This window comes from Eumetopias jubatus, unplaced genomic scaffold (genome assembly GCF_037043125.1).
Source record: "Eumetopias jubatus isolate StellerSeaLion01/CBP00866 unplaced genomic scaffold, mEumJub1_p1.0 scaffold_4, whole genome shotgun sequence".
Lineage (NCBI taxonomy): Eukaryota > Metazoa > Chordata > Mammalia > Carnivora > Otariidae > Eumetopias > Eumetopias jubatus.
The window spans coordinates 28305694-28326122 of NW_028274810.1; the positions used below are offsets into that span (position 1 = coordinate 28305694).

General features: G+C 43.3%; 1 protein-coding gene across 1 annotated transcript in view; it reads left to right on the forward strand.

The window, feature by feature from the left end:
- Positions 1 to 20429, forward strand: part of ABCA4 (ATP binding cassette subfamily A member 4) — a 166462-nt gene that overhangs the window by 117082 nt on the left and 28951 nt on the right. The window contains exons 44-50 of the mRNA XM_088022838.1: positions 889 to 1030; positions 3814 to 3948; positions 4738 to 4841; positions 4927 to 5019; positions 6813 to 7062; positions 8397 to 8484; positions 9095 to 9199. Coding sequence (XP_087878964.1) covers positions 889 to 1030; positions 3814 to 3948; positions 4738 to 4841; positions 4927 to 5019; positions 6813 to 7062; positions 8397 to 8484; positions 9095 to 9199 — 917 coding nt within the window. The remainder of the gene's footprint in view (positions 1 to 888; positions 1031 to 3813; positions 3949 to 4737; positions 4842 to 4926; positions 5020 to 6812; positions 7063 to 8396; positions 8485 to 9094; positions 9200 to 20429) is intronic.

The following is a 20429-nucleotide window of genomic DNA, read 5'->3' on the forward strand; positions in this document are numbered from 1 at the left end:
CATCTTTTATTCATAGATCCTAAGCTACAGGGGAAGCAGAGAGAGCAGGGAGAGATTAGACCAGATTAGACAGTTTATTTTCTCATCAAGGCAAAGTATTTTCTAGTGGGGGAGAATTATCAGTCAAAGGGAGTTGATAGAACTCAATTCACTTCCTCACTGTTCCCTGCCAGTCTCTTGCTCTGGATAGGGATCTAACTGGTTCCTCTTTCATTTACTGTATCTCTGCCAGTAAGCCCAGATGGGGAAGTTTACTTCCTTTAGGGAGTATGCATCTTCTCTGATTCTGTCCCAAATGTCTGAAAGGGATCAGAAATCACTGGTCATTTTCTTTTTTTTTTTTCCTTTTAAAGATTTATTTCAGAGAGAGAGTGTGTGTGTAGTGAATGGGGAGAGGGACAGAAGGCAAGGGAGAGAGAGAACCTCAAGCAGACTCCCCACTGAGCAAGGAACCCAATGCAGGGCTTGATCTCAAGACCCATGAGAAAATGACCTGAGCCAAAATCACAAGTTGAACGCTTAACGGAATGAGCCACCCAGGCACCCCTCACTGGTCATTTTCTAAAGTCTGATCTTCCCTTTGTTTTTAAAACCACATATGAGGTGATCTACTCCAAAACTAAAGCTGACTTTGGGTAACAGCTATTCAGTTTATCGTAGACAGAGAAACTTGGAAAGATCTATTGGATTCAAAGCTCAGATTTCCAGAAGTTCATCAGTTTCTAACCAAAGGGCCCCTGCTTTGATTCATAAATGTTATGTACATTTCTGAAGTAAAGCAGAAGAGGTATCTTGCTTATCCCATTGGCAGAAGCTCTCCAGCCCCAGCTCTGTTGTCATTCCCCCCCCCTTTGAAGAAAACTTGCTAATCACCTTTTCTTCTTGCAGTATTTTAACCAATATATCTGACGTCCATCAAAATATGGGTTATTGTCCTCAGTTTGATGCAATCGATGACATGCTCACAGGGCGAGAACATCTTTACCTTTATGCCCGGCTTCGAGGTGTACCAGCAGATGAAATTGAGAGGGTAAAAAATAGTTTCTTGTAGCCACTCAGGAGTTTGGTGAACCCTAAGCCTATTTCATGAGAGTGAATTTATTTAGAGATGGGAAAGTTGGAACGTGCTGTCCATTCAACAAATGCTTTCTCAGTGTCTACTATATGCCAAATACTGTTATATTTGGGGGGATTGCAGTAAACAAAACAAGAAAATCCCTGGCTTCCTATCTAACAAAACAATGTATGCATTTCCCTTTGATTCAGCAATCCCACTTCTGGGAATTTACCCCAAGGATATACCTCCCACAGGGCAAAATCTATATGCACAGGTTATTCATTGCATTAGTAGTCACAAAACATTGGGAATTACCTAAATATTCAGGCATAGGAGATTGGTCGAATCATTTATGGTACATACACGTAATAAAGTCTTATGCATACACACATACACAGAAAATCTCTGTGAACTGATACGGAGTTATTTCCTAAAGATACTAAGTAAAAAAAGCAAACGGCAAAAGAGCAAATGCAGAATTCTACTTTTTTCCCCGTTTTCTGTTGAAGTATAGTTGACATACAATGTTACATTAGTTTCGGGTGTATAATAGTGATTTGACAACTCCATGCATTGTGCTATGCCCACAGGAAGTGTAGCTACCATCTGTCACCATACAATGCTATTATAACACTATTGCAATGACAAATTCCAGGGCTGGGACAGTATAGGTATAAAACGAGCCTGAAACATCTTTTTATGCCAGAAAGTAAAGTGCTTAAAAAAGGGGGGGAAGGGGCATGTCAGAGCTACACAGGAGCCATCTTGAAGGGGCTCCCCATAGCCAAACGGGGTACAGTTTGAACATCAAAATAATAAATACCCTGATCAATTATAAAACATGGGGGGCAACAGAGGAATTCATAACTCCATACTGTTAAATAGATAAATAAGAGAAAAGGGATGGTTCTTGCCTACACTCACATGCTGAGAGCCGACTGATTAGGGTGGAAGAATTCTAGAGTTGGGAAATCATTTTATAGTGATCATAGTAAAGATTGGATTGTACAAGAATCAACCATGGTTGCTAAATCTAGGGGAAATTTTTTTATGAGAAGCAAGATATTTATATAGCTTAAAAGTATCTGCCACAGATTGCTTATTGGTTGTGAGGAGGAAGTATCATAATTTCACAATGAAGAAATGAGACAACACCTTAATTGGGTGATCAGAATTAACATCGCATATGAGGGGCACCTGGACATGTCCTGCCCCTAGAGGTGATACCCTGAGAAGGACACAACAATACATAATATTCTGATTGAGAACATGTAACCTGAATCTTATCATGAGAAAACATCAAACAAACTCCAAATGAACGTTCTGTTAAAAAAAAAAAAAATACCGGGGCTGTACTCTTCAAAAGTATCAAAGTCACAAAAGACAAAGAAAGGCTGTGGAAATGTTCCTGATCACAGGAGCTAAGTAGACAACGGTGACTGAGTAATGGACACCAGACTGCATCCTGTACTGGATAGAAAATAATGCCATGAAGGACATCATTGGGCCAGTTGGCAAAACTAGACTATGAAAGGTAGATCAGATGAAAGTATCAGAATAATGTTAAACTTACTGACACTGATAACTGTACTGTGGTTATGTAAGAGTATTCCTCTTCTTAGGAAGTAGACACTAAAGTATTTAGGAGTAAAGGGCCATGATACATACCTTAAATGGCTCTGAAAAAATATGTGTGTTCATATGTATGTGCATGTGCACACACGCCCAACATAAGAAAGGGAGAGAGAAAAAGAGTGAAGTGTTTATGAATGTTTTTCTATTATTCTTATTTTTAAACATTTCTGTAAGTTGGAAACTATTCCAAATAAGAAGTTAAAAGTGAAGCTTACATTCTAGTGGGAAGGACAGATAATAAATAGATAAGTAAGTAAAATATACTTTTAAAAGTGAAAAGTCGGTAGGGGAAAAGTAAAGTAGGGAAGTATTTTTAGGTAGGGTGGCACAGGGCCAACATCACAGAGGAAGTGACCTCTGAGTGAAGACCTGAAGGAGCTGACAGAGTGAGCCATGGGGATATCTAGTGGAAGAACATTCCAGGCAGAGGTACAATAAGTACAGAAGGTAGAAACATGGTGGGCTTGTCTCCAAAGACTTCTCTAGTTTTCTTCCTGCGCACATTCACACACACACACACATACACACACACACACACGCGCACACACACACAGTATTCTTTGTCATAATTTCTGTTGATTTTCCTCAAAGCAATTTTACAATCTGTCATTATTCTGTTTAGTTCAATTGTGTGTCATCCCCCACTCCATCTGTGAGTACGACAGCAGTGGCTATGTTCACCATTATTCTCCAGTGCTTAGTACAGTGTCTGACTCATAGCAGTGGCTCGATATGTGTATATTAGATGCGAACAGACTTCAAGTGTGACCCTGTTGTGGGGTGGAAGCAACAGGTCTGACACCCACCATCAGACCCTGGGACTCTTCCACTCTTACCCATAGTCTGGGACCCTACGTGAGAAGCACTGCCTTGCCCTTCATAAGGCTGAGGGTCATTTCTCCAGGGGCTGCACCAAGTCACACTGCAATGTAAGGCACAGTATGGAAAGGGGATATCTGGCCCCTGAAGCCCATGAACCACTCCCGAGCCAGTAGGTGACCTTGTGTCAGCCTAGCTGTATCTGTCATCCTGATGGTGTGAGATCTGGGAGCCTAAGACTTCGAATTGGTGGAAGTTAGCTTGTTTGTCTTTTCACAGTGGGTTTTCTTCCTCTTCCCTAGGTGGCAAACTGGAGTATTCAGAGCCTGGGCCTGTCTCCCTATGCAGACCGCCTGGTTGGCACCTACAGTGGAGGCAACAAGCGGAAACTCTCTACAGCCATCGCCCTGATGGGCTGCCCACCTCTGGTGCTGCTGGTGAGGGTTACCAGGACGTGTGGGGACAGGGGGCCCGAGGGCCTGAACCAAGAGCTGCATCTCTGTGGTTGGGCCAGCGGATTTAGAAAATGCAGCCATCTGTTTTTGTCTAGACTGTTTCCTGTACTGCTTGCTTTGAGCAAATCAACCCAGTGTTTGGTTCACAACTCTTGGGGGAAACTGGAGTCACAACATATTCTCACTCTGAGCCCCTGGGAAATCTGTTATGGGCCCACAGGCTCATAGCAGGGAAGTTCAGCCCCTCTGGTCAGAAATTACTGCTGGAGGAAGTCTGCTCGGGCTGCAAAGTGGGCAGGAACACTGGCCTGGATCAGAGACTCATGAGATTCTCCCTGGAGCTGCACCAGACCCAAGGCCCTTGTGCTCATGCAGTCAGGGGTTTATGAGGGCAGGGGTCGCAGGGCTGGGAGGTGACTCATACAAGTCACCTGGGCTATCTGTCTCCCTCCTTGCAAATTATGTGTAAGTTTGTTGGGTTTTTTATATTCAAGACAATTCTGCCATTGCCTTAATCAACCTTAACCCATTGATGGGCTGAAATGGGTCAATGGAGATGCATAATGTCTCTTTACTGTCCTGGTTGACCCCCTGCCTTCCCTACCCGAAGCCTGGGTTCCTTAAGTCTTGCTCACTTTGGGGAGGGGGGAGCACTTTGTATATTGTCTGCCAGAGAGCAGAGCTGCTCAGAGGGAGTCAGCCAAGGAGGGTGCGGTAACCAGGAGAGGCTGGCTCCAAGCCCAGTTCCCTGCCCTCTCTGCCTCCCCACAGGATGAGCCCACCACAGGCATGGACCCTCAGGCACGCCGCATGTTATGGAACACCATTGTGAGCATCATCAGGGAAGGGAGAGCTGTGGTCCTCACATCCCACAGGCAAGAGATTCCCAGGGGCTGGCGTGGAAGAGGTGGGCAGACAGGAGCCCTCGCCCCTCCTTACTTCCTCTCTCCTACCCCACAGCATGGAAGAATGTGAAGCTCTGTGTACCCGACTGGCCATCATGGTAAAGGGCACCTTTCAGTGTCTGGGCACCATTCAGCACCTCAAGTACAAGTAAGGATAGGCTGGGGGTTGACTTTGTTACCTTCCTTGGTGGTGTCAACTAGGCCCCGTGCTCTCTCCTGACACTTGGGAGGGTCCTGCTGCCCTGACCCCACTGGCAGAGGCATGTGGTCTGGGCCTTGCTCCACAGCGGCAGACAGAGAAAGCTGCTGTGCTGAAAGAAACTTCTCTATATTGGGCTAATTGCCTGTGGTTGAGGGTTCCCTGAGTCTCCAGGTGGGGTTCTGATTGGGGCATATGCAGAGCCTGGCTGAGATGAGGGAGGGTCACTACCACTGTCTCATTATCCCCCCACTTATCCCAACAGATCCAGCACCAATGACCTAATAGGAGCCCATGACCAACATAGGGATGGTTAGGAGATCAAATAGCCTGAGGATCAGTTTTCTTTTCAGACATGTTTATGCTTTTGAGTTTGAGAAGTGACCGTGTAGTATATGACAAACCAACAATGCTAAGTAATCTTCAGTAGGATTACCCTGTCCCCATAAATTGTAAACTGCTGTCAATAATGCATTATTAATAATATTTTGTGTGCCAAAGCCAAAATTAATCAGTTAAAGTGAGATTATTATAATAATGCCGTGCTTCCTTGCATTCTGATATGCTTTATGAACTAGGAAGGGTAGATTTGTAGTTATTACTCATTTATTTAACAAACACTTTTTATGAGCCCAGAATATAAAGTCACTGTGCTAGTTGGTAAAAGGAACAGTACATAACCTTATCTAGGCTGAAATGCTTAGTCGTCTTGTACCCATGAGACTGTTGCCCAAGACACATCATCCTTCATATGCATCAGGGCAGATGAGTGACTGAGGGGAAGGTCTAGTAGATTAGCTGCATTTGGGTTATTTGACCTGTGATTTCTTGAGCAACTACAGCTTGGATGCTGGACGAATATCTAGGGGGGACGTCAGCTGAGCATATGAGGTCACCAGAGCCGTGTTCTAGCTTCCTGGGTCCAACTGCAGGAGACATGTGTGGATTCCCTACTGCTTTCCCTCTCATCAGTATCCTCATGGTAGAGCAGGTGAGAGGGGAATATCTGCCATGTGGAGGGACAGTCAGTTTTCCAGAGCTGAAAGGAAAGGTATTTTATTGTAGAGGGGAGCAACCCTTGGTTGTTGGTCATGGAGGGAGCCTTGAAATAAATTCTAACTGACACAGTATACCCTGACATAAGCATATAAGGAAGCCAGCTGTTCATGCACACACTCCTTAGTGGACCATTCTGTATCCACCTGTGGGTGACCTGGTGAGGGGAAGAGGGAAATGCTGATGGTCCCGACCCTAGCAGCTCCCATTTGTTCTGGAAGTTTCCATAGGGAAGTGCTGCCTTCCCAAGTCTTAGTGCCCTCCTGGGGATCCCTTTGAAGGAGGAGGCAGCTTTCCATTACTGAGTAAACACTAGTTCCAGAGGCCTTCGTGGGCAGGTTGTGATCTCCACAAGGGGCTAAAACCACCTTTGACTTCAGCAGGTAAATGGGAGGGAAAGGAGCAGGGAGCATCCCTGCCTCCAGGAGTTGGACTGAGGAAGCTGTGACACAGGTCTGGTGACTCACTTCACCACACAGACATTTGGACCTCTACAAACTTAGTATCAAACTGTTTTTTCCAGGAACTGTCATGGGTTTTTTCCTACTAGTTTTAAACATGCACACAGGGTCTATAGTATGAGCCTTTCATACCCAATATTTTTGGCAAATCTATTCCTTATTTCGGAATTGCCTCAGACCCAGCTACTAATAGGCCCATGCCGTGCTACCCTGTGTGTCGCCTAGGTTTGGAGATGGCTACATTGTCACGATGAAAATCAAATCCCCGAAGGAAGACTTGCTTCCCGACCTGAATCTGGTGGAGCAGTTCTTCCAGGGGAACTTCCCGGGCAGCGTGCAGAGGGAGAGACACTACAACATGCTCCAGTTCCAGGTCTCCTCCTCCTCCCTGGCCCGCATCTTCCAGCTGCTCATCTCCCACAAGGACAGCCTGCTCATCGAGGAGTACTCCGTCACGCAGACCACGCTGGACCAGGCAGGTTGCCTGACGGGCGCATGTGCGGAGGGGGGCTGTGTGCATACTGGGCTGGAAGCCACATGAGAGGGAGCACCACATGCCTGATTTTTAATGCTCTGGTTCCTCTGTCTGTTAGGGTAAAGCTTGGTAGATCCGAAATTGTCTTCTAATGATATTTTAGTCATCAGCAAATTTCCTTGACTACATCATCCTTCCCCACTGCACTGTTACTTTATTTCATCCTTCCTGGTTGGTGGTGGTGGCTTTTTTTTTTTCCTTTTCAAATCAATGTTAATTGATGCTTAATTTACATTCAATCAAATGCACCCACTCAAAGTGCTCAATTTGGGGATTTTTGATAAGCCTGCATGCCATGAATCAGAGTTTTTTAATGTGATCACTTTTTAAAATTTTATGGCAAAGTATGTATAACATAATTAGCCATTCTTAAGTGTACAATTCGGTGGCATTAAGTAAGTCACATTATTGTGAAACGGATCACCAACATCCATCTCCAGAAATTTTTCATCTTCCCAAACTGAAACTGTATATCCATTAGACAAGAATTCCTCATGAACCACTTCCCCCAGCCACTGGTAACCACTGTTCTGCTTTTTAGTGACTACTCCACATACCTTATATAAGTGGAATCATACAGCATTTGTCCTTTTGTGTCTAGCTTATTTCACTTAATGTCCTCCAGTTTATCCACATCGTAGCATGTCAGAATCTCCTTCTTTTAAAGGCTGAGTCATATTCCATTATACGTATAGACCATGTTTTGTTTATCCATTCATCCATTTGGACATTTGAGTTGTCTCTGGGGGTTACTGTTGTTGCTATCTGTTTGCTTTAAATAAACATCCTTAAGACTGTCTAATAAAGCCATGGAAATAGGCAAGTCTCCTATAGGCTTTGAGGAGCTGGCTCTCCGGCACACCAGCACCTTCTTACCAGCAGATGAAGGCAGGGGCAGGAATCACAGCCGTACTGCACATTGAATAAAGAACAGAGAAGAGAGGAGATCGGACTCCTGCTTTTGTTTTTGTTTGTTTTCAGTTTCTTTACAGGTTTAGGAGGATGCTGCTAGCTGAGCATCTACCCAGAGTCCTTTGAATCCTCCCCTGGGAATTCCTTTGGCTCAGCTCAGAATTCTAAGAAACAAGCCTGTCCTGGGCACGGGAGGCTGGGCTTGTGGGTGGGCCACCCTCCCCTCCTGCAGGACACAGCTGCTCTAGTGGAGCTGTACATTAGCTGTGGGAGAGAGACAGAAAGTGGGTGGGAGGATGGGTCGAGGACACCATTTTTCTGGAAACATTTACCTACCCTTGCTCTCCTACTCTTGTCTCCAGGTATTTGTGAATTTTGCTAAACAGCAGACTGAAATTCATGACTTTCCTTTGCACCCTCGCGCCGCTGGAGCCAGCCAACAAGCCAAGGTACTCCTGCCCCTTTTTCATAGTCCGCTGTTTGAGGCAGATCCTCAGCTCAGGGACTGATCCACTGAGCCTGAGGGGCCCCAAGGCCCAGATATGCCTCCCACAAGAGTGACCCCCATACCACATCCCCACCACATCCCCACCACTCCCCACCAGTTCTGTGCTGAGGGACTGTTCAGTCAGTGGTTGTGGAGGTTCCTTTTATAATCAAGAAGCTATCTGGGTGGTGTGGGAGAGCATTTTTGAAAAGAACTTTCCCATATGTTTTTGCTTATAGTGAAAAGACTTGGGTTTTAGAAATATGAAGCAGGGAAAATAGGAGAGAGTATTAAAATGTTTGGGTTGTTGGGATACTTGACATTTATGTTTTTGGTCATATGTTTGAGTTTCAAAGGAAAGAAATTAACTGGCACTCCATTTCAATGGTGGACATATTTGGTTAGAGCAAGATTATTGTCTGTTTTAGGAAGAGGGCTTGTTTTTCTGTATAAAAGTATCAAGGGGCGCCTGGCTGGCTCAGTTGGTAGAGCATGCTACTCTTGATCTTGGGGTTGTGAGTTCAAGCCCTACATTGGGTGTAGGGATTACTTAAAAAATTAATTAATTAAAATAATCTCAAGATGGTGGAGGAAGAAGCAATAGAAAGTGTGTATCCTGGCCTATGATAACCCTTGGGATAGTTGCTTCCAGGATCCTGCCCTGGCATGGTGCTCCATGTAAGGAGCATGTCTACCCCATCCCAGTTCCCCAGAAAGAGAGAGAGCACTAGAGAAAGTACTGGAAGAGGCACTGGTATCCAAGCGCCTTGGCTTAAGCCTGGGAATTTTTAAAAAAAATTTTTAAGTAGGCTCCATGCCCAATGTGGGGCTTGAATTCATGACCCTGAGATTGAGAGTCACATGCTCTACTGACTGAACCAGCCAGGTGCCCCAAGCCTGGGATTTTAATGGGACAAATTAATTCAGCCATTCTGTCCAAACTTACCTCGAGAATAAAATCAAAGCATTTCTCCAATAGGCAAAGATGTGCAAAATCTTATTTCCTATAAAATTCTCATTCCTCCAACCAGTTTCTTTTTTTTTCTCAGTTTCAATGTTTCACCCCATTTTATTTTTTAAATAAGTTTGAAAGTTGTTAAGTATTTTACTTATATTTTTTATCCAATCAAAGAACTAAACTCTTAGGGCCTTATTTGCTGTTTTCTTAAAATTATATAGCCTTACTTCTGAACTTACTCCCTAAGAAGTTTTAAGTGATCTCTCATTTGCATTTGATATTATTAAATCACCCAATTTCCCATTTAGAAATTTCTTAACCAAAGAATTCATAGGACATGTTTTCAATTTCAACACATATAGCTGTACATACCATATGGTGATTTGTTTCAGAATAAAGTTATAATGATGGACTCTACTCCTAGATTCTAGATTACATCAGTGATATATAATAATATATGCTTTATTTATACTCAGGGTAGATACATATATTCTTCTAGTAAGTGTGGAAAGGATTAAAATAATCAGTTTGGAATAATGGGATTCAAATTCTGTTTTTGAAGCTTAAAGACACTGGAACTTTAGCCAAAAGTAGATAAAATGTGAATAGAATTTATCAAAATGTAGAAAAAGTAAGCATCCTGAAGCTATCTACTTCTGAAAAAATGGCAGGCAGACTTTTGGCCAGTACTAATTTGTCTTACTACATCAATTCAGATTTTATAAAAATTCTGTCTCTTCCAGGGTGAGCGTAAGTGGTATGTAGAATAGTGAAGCCTTATTCAGGATACTGTTTACTCATGAATCACACCACATTCTAGCTGCACTGCTTTCATAATGCAGAACCTAAAGCATCTTTTCCAGTTATCTTAGCAAAAGCTATCTTTCTCTATATATGGCAGTTGAGACTTGTTTTGTATAATTGCTTCTTAGTTATAATCACATTTGAAAACTTTTAAGTGTACTCTACTATTTTAAATATGTTCCTTTATAGCTGAACCTCCCACCAGTCTCTTAGTTGCAAAAAACAAAACAAAACAAAACAAAAAAACCCACAAATCTTACCACTGATTGAAACACTCCTTTCCAAAGCCATGCTTGCGATGAATTTTTCCCCTTCCTCTTGTCTAGTAGAGACTTGACAGCTTTGAAATGTTAACCTTATCCCCATCTCCCTAGAGGACCCAGAAATGCCTACGTATAGGCATCTGTCTAGGGAATGGTAGTTCTGCTTAGATTTTCTAGCCACTCTTCCTCATTTATAAATCTTATACTTGGTGTTTGTTTACACCTGTAGAAAATTATTCTTTGAAAGCCACTTGCAGTTATGAACCCCTTTGATAACTCATTGGGTAGCAAAAGTGTTTCCTAGAACTATCAATGTTCTCCCCACCCCAACCGGGTATATTCTCTCTCAAAGGGCTAAAACCAGGTCATCTCTGGGCCAGGTAAGGGACGCTGATGATCTGTGATCTGCAGCATTTAATTCCAAACTTTTCCCCCTTATTGGATGTGACCATTTTTCTATTTTGTTTGTCACATTTTAGTATACAAATATTATAATAGAAAACCTACTGCAACACAATTATTAAATTGGTATATTTTTATAATAAATTTTTTATTCAAACCCTAACTCTGACTTAATGACATACTACCTTTATACAGGTTTGCAAAAATTCTCTTGTAAAACTTTGTATATAAATAAATATCATGAAAGAAATAGTAATTACATTCTTGTTTATATTATACCACTTCGAAATAATTTCCCTTAATGTCTCTTACAAACAAGAAAAAGGTAGTTTCTCTCAATAAGTTCTAGAAAACATTCACAACTTGCCTCCAAACACACGTGACAGCACAGCTTTAGGAAGTTCAGCAGGCTGGTGGCTTCCCAGCCTCACTTGTGCTTGAGGACCACCACCAGCATTTCATTATCTAGAGAGCAGTGTATCTGGTTATCAAGAATGCTTTGAATTCTTAAAGGACTCAGTACTGGAAAATATCCTTCAGGATGAGGTTTGTGGAATGTCACAATCTGTTTTATGGAAACAAGTGAGGGTCAAGGTTTCAGTAGATAACTAGGTGATTGATGATCAGTCAACTTAGTAACGTCCTAAAGGGGCTTATAAATTAGTGACCATCACACGTGTTTTCCAGAAGCAGGAACAACTCAGATCAGTTTCTGATCCTTAGTCTTTTTTTTTTTGTCTGCAATTTTATTTTTTTATTGAAGTGTAGTTGACATACAATATTATATTAGTTTCAAGTATACAACATAAATTGTGAAAATGTAGTGATTTGGCAATTACATACATTACCAAATGCTCACCATAGTCACCATACAATATTGTTATAATATTACTGACTATATTCCCTATGCTATACTTTTCCTCCCTATGACTTATTTATTTTACAGCTGGAAGTTTCTATCTCTTTATCTCCTTTACCCATTTCACTCACCCTCCTACCCCTCCCCTCCGTCAACCACCAGTTTATTCTCTGAATTTATGAGTCTGTTTCTGGCTTGTTTATTTGTTTTGATTTTTAGATTCTGTGTATAAATGAAGTCACATGGTATTTGTCTTTCTGTCTGACTTATTTCACTTAGCATAATACCCTCTAGGTCCATCCATGTTGTCATGAATGGCAGAATTTCATTCTTTTATGGCTGAATAATATTGTATTGTATATATGTGTCACATCTTTTTTTTAGTTTTTTTTTATTTGGGCATAGTTTACACACAATGTTACATTAGTTTCAGGTGTACAATATAATGATTCAGCTTCTCTATACTTTAGGCTGTGCTCACCACAATATACCACATGTTTATCCATTCATCTATCAGTGGACACTTGGGTTGCTTCCATATCTTGGCTATTGTAAATAATGCTGTAATAAACATAGGGATGCGTGTATCCCTTTGAATTAGTGCTTTTGTTTTCTTTGGGTAAATACCCAGAAATAGAATTACTGGATCAAATGGTATTTCTCTTTTCCACAGTGTTTTCCGGAGTGGCGGCACCAATTTATATTCCCACCTACAGCACATGAGGGTTTTGTTTTCTCCACATTCTCATCAACGCTTATTGTTTCTTGTCTTTTTGATACTAGCCATTTTGACTAGTGTGAGGTGATATTTCATTGTGGGTTCGATTTGCATATCCCTCATGATTAGTGATGTTGAGCATCTTTTCATGTGTCTGCTGGCCATTTCTTTGGAAAAATGTCTATTCTGGTACTCTGCACATTTTTAATTTAATTTATTATTATTATTATTATTTCTAAGTAGGCTCTGTGTCCATTGTGGAGCCCAATGCAGTGCTTAAATTCACAACATTGAGATCAAGACCTGAACTGAGACCAAGGGTTTGATGCTCAACCAACTGAACCACCGAGGCGCCCCCCTCTGCCCATTTTTTAATTGGATTTTTTGGTTTTTTGGTGTTGAGTCTGATCCTTATTCATTGTTAAAGAGTTTCCATGCATATTTTCTACCCTTATCAATTAGTTTCTGAAGTACCTGCAGCCTTGCCTGGGATCTTTGCCCCACCTCAAAGCATGTTCTTAGCCCTTAATACTAAATTAATCATCTCAAGAGCATGTGTGATTTTTAAGCTAGATAATTGATAAACCACATGTTGTCTAGATTTGGGCAGGCTTCCGTCTAACCCCCCTCCTTACTGACACTCCTCCCACTCCCCACAACTGGTATAAGAATTCAGCCTGTACCTTCTAACTGGAGAGCATGTCTCTCCAGTTAGAAAGGTGTCCCCTTCTTCAGGAGCTGGACATAATGACTGAGCTTTGATCTGTAGCCTGCTGTCCTACTCCAATGTCTCCCACCTTTCCGATTTTCATGCTTCCCAGGAGCCACCTTCGTGGGAACTATACAAAGGGAATTCTGTACCCCATGAATGACCTAAGTCATGACTTCTTGGCTTTTAAGACAGGAAGAGCATGGTAACGTTTTTAGGCTAAAAATCAAACCAATAAAAGCTACCATGACAGCCTTTGGAAATCGCACAGAGGGTGTAGATTCCCTCAAAGAGGCAAGCATGTGCACACAGATGGCCTGAGTTTTTATAACGTCTACACCATAGAGCCAGAGGAACCTGAGGGGTCATCTGGTCCAGCCTTTTCTCAGACAAGGAAACAAGCATAGCCCATATCCTTGGTGATCTGACAGAATCACAGGATCCTCCGCTGAACTTCCTTCAGCAATTGATTGACAGCTGTTTAACTTTTAAAATTTAAAAGCTGATGTGCAATCTTTTCACAAAACCAAGATGACAAGAGCCCCTCTGATCTCCTTCCACAGGTCTGATCTCCACACTACTCATTCGCTCCAGCCAGAAAGAAACTCTGAGCAGCTGGAAAGGCAGGAGCCTTTGCCATATGGTCATCTGGTCGAACCCGCTCAGCCGCAGAAACAAACCCATGCGGGCCATACCGCGAGCTCCGCAGGGGGCTCTTTCAGAGAGAAACCACCACTGACTTGCTTACCTCAAACACCTGATGATGAAACTGACCCAGCCAAACAAATGCAAAACCCTTCTTATCCAGCCCATCCTACTAGGAGCACTACTCCATATCACGCTCATTTTCAGTGGGTCTTCTGTTTTGTGTGTGTGTGTGTGTGTGTGTGTGTGTGTGTGTGTGTGTATTTTTAAGGAGAAAACAAAGTACAAATGTACTTAGACCATTTGAATTCACTCATCTCCCTGGTGTGCCCCACATGGTATTTAGACACCCTTTGTGCGTGTGTAGCTTCCTGTCACGGTGTGAGCTTCTGTGAGCATTACTGCCACAGAAGTGCTAGTCATGGGAAGATTCTGCAATGCTGGGGTCGACGTGAGTGGACTGGTCTTGATGTTCCATGTCAAGTCTGCTTTGTAGGGTTGAAGAAAACACCCAACTGGCAATGCACATAAACATTATCCATGGTCAGGGGGTATTAGCTGAATCTAGGTTTCATTTCCGTTTGCTCAGCTTATCTGAGTGCCTACCTCACAGGTATAATTAGGACAGGAGACAAAGAGGCAAGGACAAGTGAGAGTGGATGCTTGGTTGGACAGGAGATCCAACATGTCTCTGTAACTGTTTAGAGATGTCATATAGTGTCGTGCCATTTCCATGGTGCTGACGTGTGCATCTTCTGCAGGGATGTTAGGGGGGTAGTGGCTCACAGGACATCTAATTGTTTGCAGAAAAGCTCATGAAGGGGGCGCCTGGGTGGCTCAGTCGTTAAGCGTCTGCCTTCGGCTCAGGTCATGATCTCAGGGTCCTGGGATCGAACCCCGCATCAGGCTCCCAGCTCCGAGGGAAGCCTGCTTCTCCCTCTCCCACTCCCCCTGCTTGTGTTCCCTCTCTCGCTGTGTCTCTCTCTGTCAAATAAATAAATAAATCTTAAAAAAAGAAAAGCTCATGAAGAATCAGAACATAATCGTTTTAAACCAAACCATTTGGGGGGCACCTGTGTGGGGGAGGGGGGCATAAGCACTCATTTGTGGTGGGCTGTGGTGGTTTTAGGAAGGCATCCAGGACTGGGAAGAGTCAGGTATGGGGAAAATCCCACCTTGCCTGGGGGAGGGGAGCTCACTTTAGCTGTCTGTGTCTACTATACCTGAGCTCTCCATCGGCAATGTCTGTGTCTTTTTTGTCATTTTCCCCAGCTCCCGACACACAAGAAACACTCAACAATTACTTGCCAAATTAAACACTATAAAAACCCAGCAAAGAAAAGTATATGGAAAAGAAGTAGGTCCAGGAAAATGATACCTCAAAAAGCTAAAGACAACAGCAAAGGGCAGGTAGAGCAACAGGGATGCTATGCTTTAAAAAAAATACCAATCACAAAACATAAGCAGGAAAAAAAAATCAAGAAAGAGGAGGCATGTCCACACTTCGTTTGAGTTTGAGGAGAATTCATGTTGGAACTGTGGCTCAAATCTCCTGAGAACGTGTTACTCTACTGAAAGGTCTCCCAGTCTGGTTGAATAAGGGAGATTTACAAAGAAGAGGAAAGGAAAATGGAGAGTCAATTCAGAAAACAAGACAAGTCTGGAGATATTCCAGGAATATGACTTGTTGCCAGATCTTCTCAGGTTCCAATTCTTTGGGGAGCTCAAGATTTCGAAATAGTGGGAATCAAAAAAAGAATCTCTTTCACTCTGAGTAAAAAACTCATAGAAAGCTTCATTTGTATCTGCTATTATGACTCTCCTAAAGAGCCAGTAAGGGGAAAGTGGGGGGGGACGGCAAGGTTTGGGCTTGAAAGAAAGATTCTCTGTGACACCCTGGGTACTTGCCCCAGGACCAATAAGGACGGAGTTCTGTACCAGCAGGCCTGCAAAGCTTCTGGAGAAGGGAAGAAGATGTTCCCTAGACATATGGCAGTGTCACGTTGGTGGGACAGCTGTTTCAGGCACCAGAAAGAGACCACTGGGCCCAAGCTATGTGGGACTTGGTTTCCTCAATGTGGTAATTCAGTGCCTCAGCAGATCCTAAGATTAATAGTTTGTGACTCCTGATGTTCATAGGGCAATATTACTGTGACACTTTGTCCAAGGTGGTTGTCAAGTTGGGGAAAGCTTAAGTACTAGAAGTTTCAGATTCATAGAACCACAGGTTTGTGGAACTGCAAAATACCTCAGTGCTCAAAAACTAAGCCCTTATCTAATTGTTTTGTTTTGTACTGTTTTATTGGAAAAGGAAACCAAGCCCCCAAAAGATTAAATTACTTGGCTGGCCTTTCAGCCTTCCCCTCAGTCTCCACTCTGGTCCTTCTCCAGTTAGTTCACTCCCATGTCCAATGAGACATGCCCATCAGACCCATAACTCTGGAATTCCCCTCCCAAATGTTCTAAAGTCTGCTTGTAGGGCCTGTATGGGCCTCTTTCTGGGGTCATAGGTCCGTGACCATGTGGAACTCACGTCTATATGTGGCACATGAGGCCTCTTGGGAAAGCAGGAGAGGGAGGTGAGCCATGAGGCAGCTGGCTCTGTGCCAACGTAGCCCAGTGGGAAGCTCCATGGAAACCAAGAAGTTGGAATTTGAATCTACATCATCGTGAAGGTCATTATTTAGTAGTTTGTTAGCTTCCTTGATATTCTTAAAGAATTGAGACATATATGGCATGAGGACTCCCAAAAGGTACTCTCCTCAGAGCCTTTCCCAAACCTCACCATGACCAGGTGCCTGATATAAGGTTCAGATGTATATGTCTTGTAGGGCTTTGCCTAAACTAGTCATCCTCTTGATCTTGTACATTTGTAACTTTCATAAGGTATCACAGCTTACTGTCACCAACCATGGTCTTGGGGCCATGGCAAGTTTCAGGAAGCACATTTCATCTATAAGCAGAGATAGCACGTGGTCAGAGAGCATTCGAGGCACTCAGTTTAGCAGTGGCGCTATGTTTGTTTTCCACCAGAGCCTGGCAATCTCTTTGGTCTCAAATGATACTGCTGCCAGAGAAACAAAGGGGTAACAGAGAAAAGAGAAAGGGTAACCTGAGGGCAGAAGAGGAACAGAAAAAATTCACTGTTCCATTTTCTGGGAATTAAGCTGCTGAGGAGACACTGCCTCTACCTTCATAGTGTTAACATTCTCGCACAGGGGGCAGCACACTTTCTGCAAAGAGAGTCAACATTTTCCACTTCGCAGGTCATACAGTCTCTGGTTGAAACCCTCAGCTTGGCTGCCGTGGCACGGAAGCAGCCGTAGACGGTACCTAACAGCCTGGGTGAGGTTGGATTTGGCCCACAGGAAGTAAGCAGAGTTAGGATTAGAGGGACAGCAAAAGCAGCTCCGGATGCCATTTAGGGACCCCCAAACCACTTGTTGCCTTTCCCCTGTTATACACAGTAGGGACTTTAAATCCAATTGAGCAAAGATAATGCTTAGGATGGAGAGTGGGGATGATTTTCAAGCTCAGAAACTATCATTTTAGATCTCCAGTCCTGATGGATGCTCCAAAATACAAGATGATCCTTATTGGTGGCAACTGACAGCAGCCAGCCTACAGAAAAGTGTCACTGAATTTGGCTTTTTACCTGCTTCACATCCACTGGGTCTCTCATTCAATAAGATGTCTTATGGGCATAGCATCAGTTCCCGCCTAAAACAGTGTCTAAGGACGCGGCTCCAAATATCCATGTTCGTTCCCTCAGCTGATGAAGAAGCTCTGCAGAAACAAAATAGCATGGTCAACAGATTGATTAATTTTTACATTTGGGCTCTTGGGCAAAAATGTCAAAGAATAACCAGGAAATCTACATTTATTTTTAGTCCCCTCTTTAGAGAAAGTTTCCCTTTCTTGGAGGACCCAGTGCTATTTATCACTATAAAGATACAAGCCTTGAGAACTACAGAATGTTAAGCAATTATAAGGCAACTTTATACTTCTTTAAAATGTTAATTGTCATCACTCACTGAGATTCTAACCTGATCTGTTTTCCTCTACTACAGGTATGACTTTTCTCCCCATCCTAAGGCTCAAAATCTCAGAGTCACCCTCCTTCTCCTCCTTCACACTCTGCGTTTGCCCAGGTGCCAAGATTCAGCTTCCAGCATCACTAGGTCGTTCCCAGCTGTCCCTTTTGTTTTGTTTTTGTCACTGCCCTTTCTCCACTACCTTTACCACTTTTTGCCTAGGTGATGTTCCAGCTTCTAACTGGGTTGGCCTGTCTTCTCTCCCACCCATTGATTCTATACTTTGCTTCCTAAAATTGAGCTCTTGAATTCTGTTCAGTAATCATTACTAAGCAGCTATTTTGAAACAGGCACTGTGCTAATTACTGGGAGACAAGGACAAAGCTCCAGCACCACTCTGGTTGGGAAGTTGTCCCAGAAACAGATCAGGTCAATGCAGTAGGGAGAGAGTGCAATAGACTTAATGTTTATGTCCCCTCAAACTTCATATGATGAAATCCCCTAACCCCTAATGTGATAGTATTTGGAGGTGGTGGGGCCTTTGGGAGGTGATTAGGTCATGAAGGTAGAACGCTTATAAGTGAGATTAGTGCCTTATAAAAGAGACCCTAGAGAGCCCCCCCTGCCCCTCCTGCCATGTTACAGGGAAGCGACAGCAATCTGTGAACCCGGAAGTGGGTCTTCACCAGATACCAAATCTGCCAGCACCTTGATCTTGGACTTGTAGCCTCCAGAACTGTGAGAAATAAATTTCTGCTGTTGATAAGCTATCCAGTCTGTGGTATTCCATGGGAGCAGTCTGAATGGACTGAGATAGAGGGAAGAAGGAAAGGGAAGGAGAGAAAAAGAGAGAGAATATGAATGAATGCCTTAGAGGAGCCCAGAGAAAGCCCATTCAATCCTGACAGGGAGAAAGTAGGAAGGAATGGGGAAGTCTTCCCAAAAGGATCATTCACCTACTCAAGTTTTCAGATTCTCATAACCCAGAATACGGTTCAAAACACCTTCGCATTAATAGCCTTTCATTTGTTCCCAGTTTACCCTTTCAGCTTTATTTCTTGTCAGTCCCCATTATAATGTATAATCCAGCCAAACCAAATCCCTACAAGGTCTTCATTTTCCTATCTCCCTGTGTTTAATCATTCTCTTCCCTCCTAGTATCCAGATATAAGGAAATCCTATGGAAGAGGAAACTCAAATTGTCACTAAACATATGAAAAAATGCCTAATCTCACTAGTAATCAAAGAAATAGAAACCCAGATAACAGGATACTACTTCACACCTATCAGATTGGCAAAAATTAGAAAGTCAAATAATACTGCCTTAAGTCAGTTTGGGCTGCTGTAACAAGGTACCATAGACTGGGGAGCTTATGACCAACAGAAATGTACTTCTCACAGTTCCAGAGGCTGGAAGTCAGGGTGCCAGCATGATCAGGCTCCGGTGAGAACCCCCTTCTGAGTTGCATTGTATCCTCACAGGCAGAAAGAGAGTGATCTAGCTTTCTAGCCTCCTCTTATAAGGGCACTCATCCCATTCATAAGGGCTCCACCGTCACGACTTAATTACCTCCCAAAGACCCCCAACTCCTGAAACCATCCCACTGGAGATTAGATTTCAGTATATGAATGTTGAGGGAACACAAACATTCAGTCCATAAAAAATATCAAATTCATCAAGGTCATGGGGTTATGGGAACTCTCACTACTGGTGGGAGTGTGTGCTGGTGGTCCCCAAGGCCACCCCTGGGTTCAGAGATTGGCTAGGAGGACTTACAGGATTCAATGTATAGTTGTAGTCGTGACTAAGATTTATTACAGCAATGTCGTTTCCATTCTCTTCTTCCATAATGACAGTCATGGCATGGTGTGTCATTGCCCAGGTAGGGACTGCATTCCTCAAGACTTGTAGTAACATGTGACCTTGTCACTGAGTTCACTCTGGCAGAACGAAGTGGAAGTGATCGTGTGCGCCATTGGAATGGGAGGGCCCCTCCACGCTCTCTTCCCCAGTCTGCTGCCTGGACTTGGTTTTGTACTAACCCAGCTTCAACCATGGAAACACACTCAAGGACTCGAGATGGTAGAGCTACAAGATAGAAGGACTCTGAGTTCCTGAGTGTGTGTGTGTGGGGGGGGGGGTGTAGGGGCCAAGGAGGGGTTGGGGGTGCAGAGCTGCCCAGCAATGCAGGACACACTCCTCCCAGATATGAAGTGGCCCAAATTAGTTTGTGTCTTGGTTATAGCAGCCTAGCTTGGTTGACTTAAGTAATGTGATAGAAATACCATTTTTGACTCACTGAACAGCCCAAAATGAGCCCTTCTACACTCCAGCCAAGAAGCCAATGCTGTAACAGGCCCCCAGGCCCTGCACATTGGCAGCAAGAGGCCCTGGATCAACTGCAAAGGAGTGTTTGCCTTACAGGGGAAGTAAACTGTGCTCTCCATCCCAAGTGGGGAAGCTCGGTCTCCCTCCAAAGAAACTCAAGCAGTTGCTTGAGTTTGCTCCCAACACA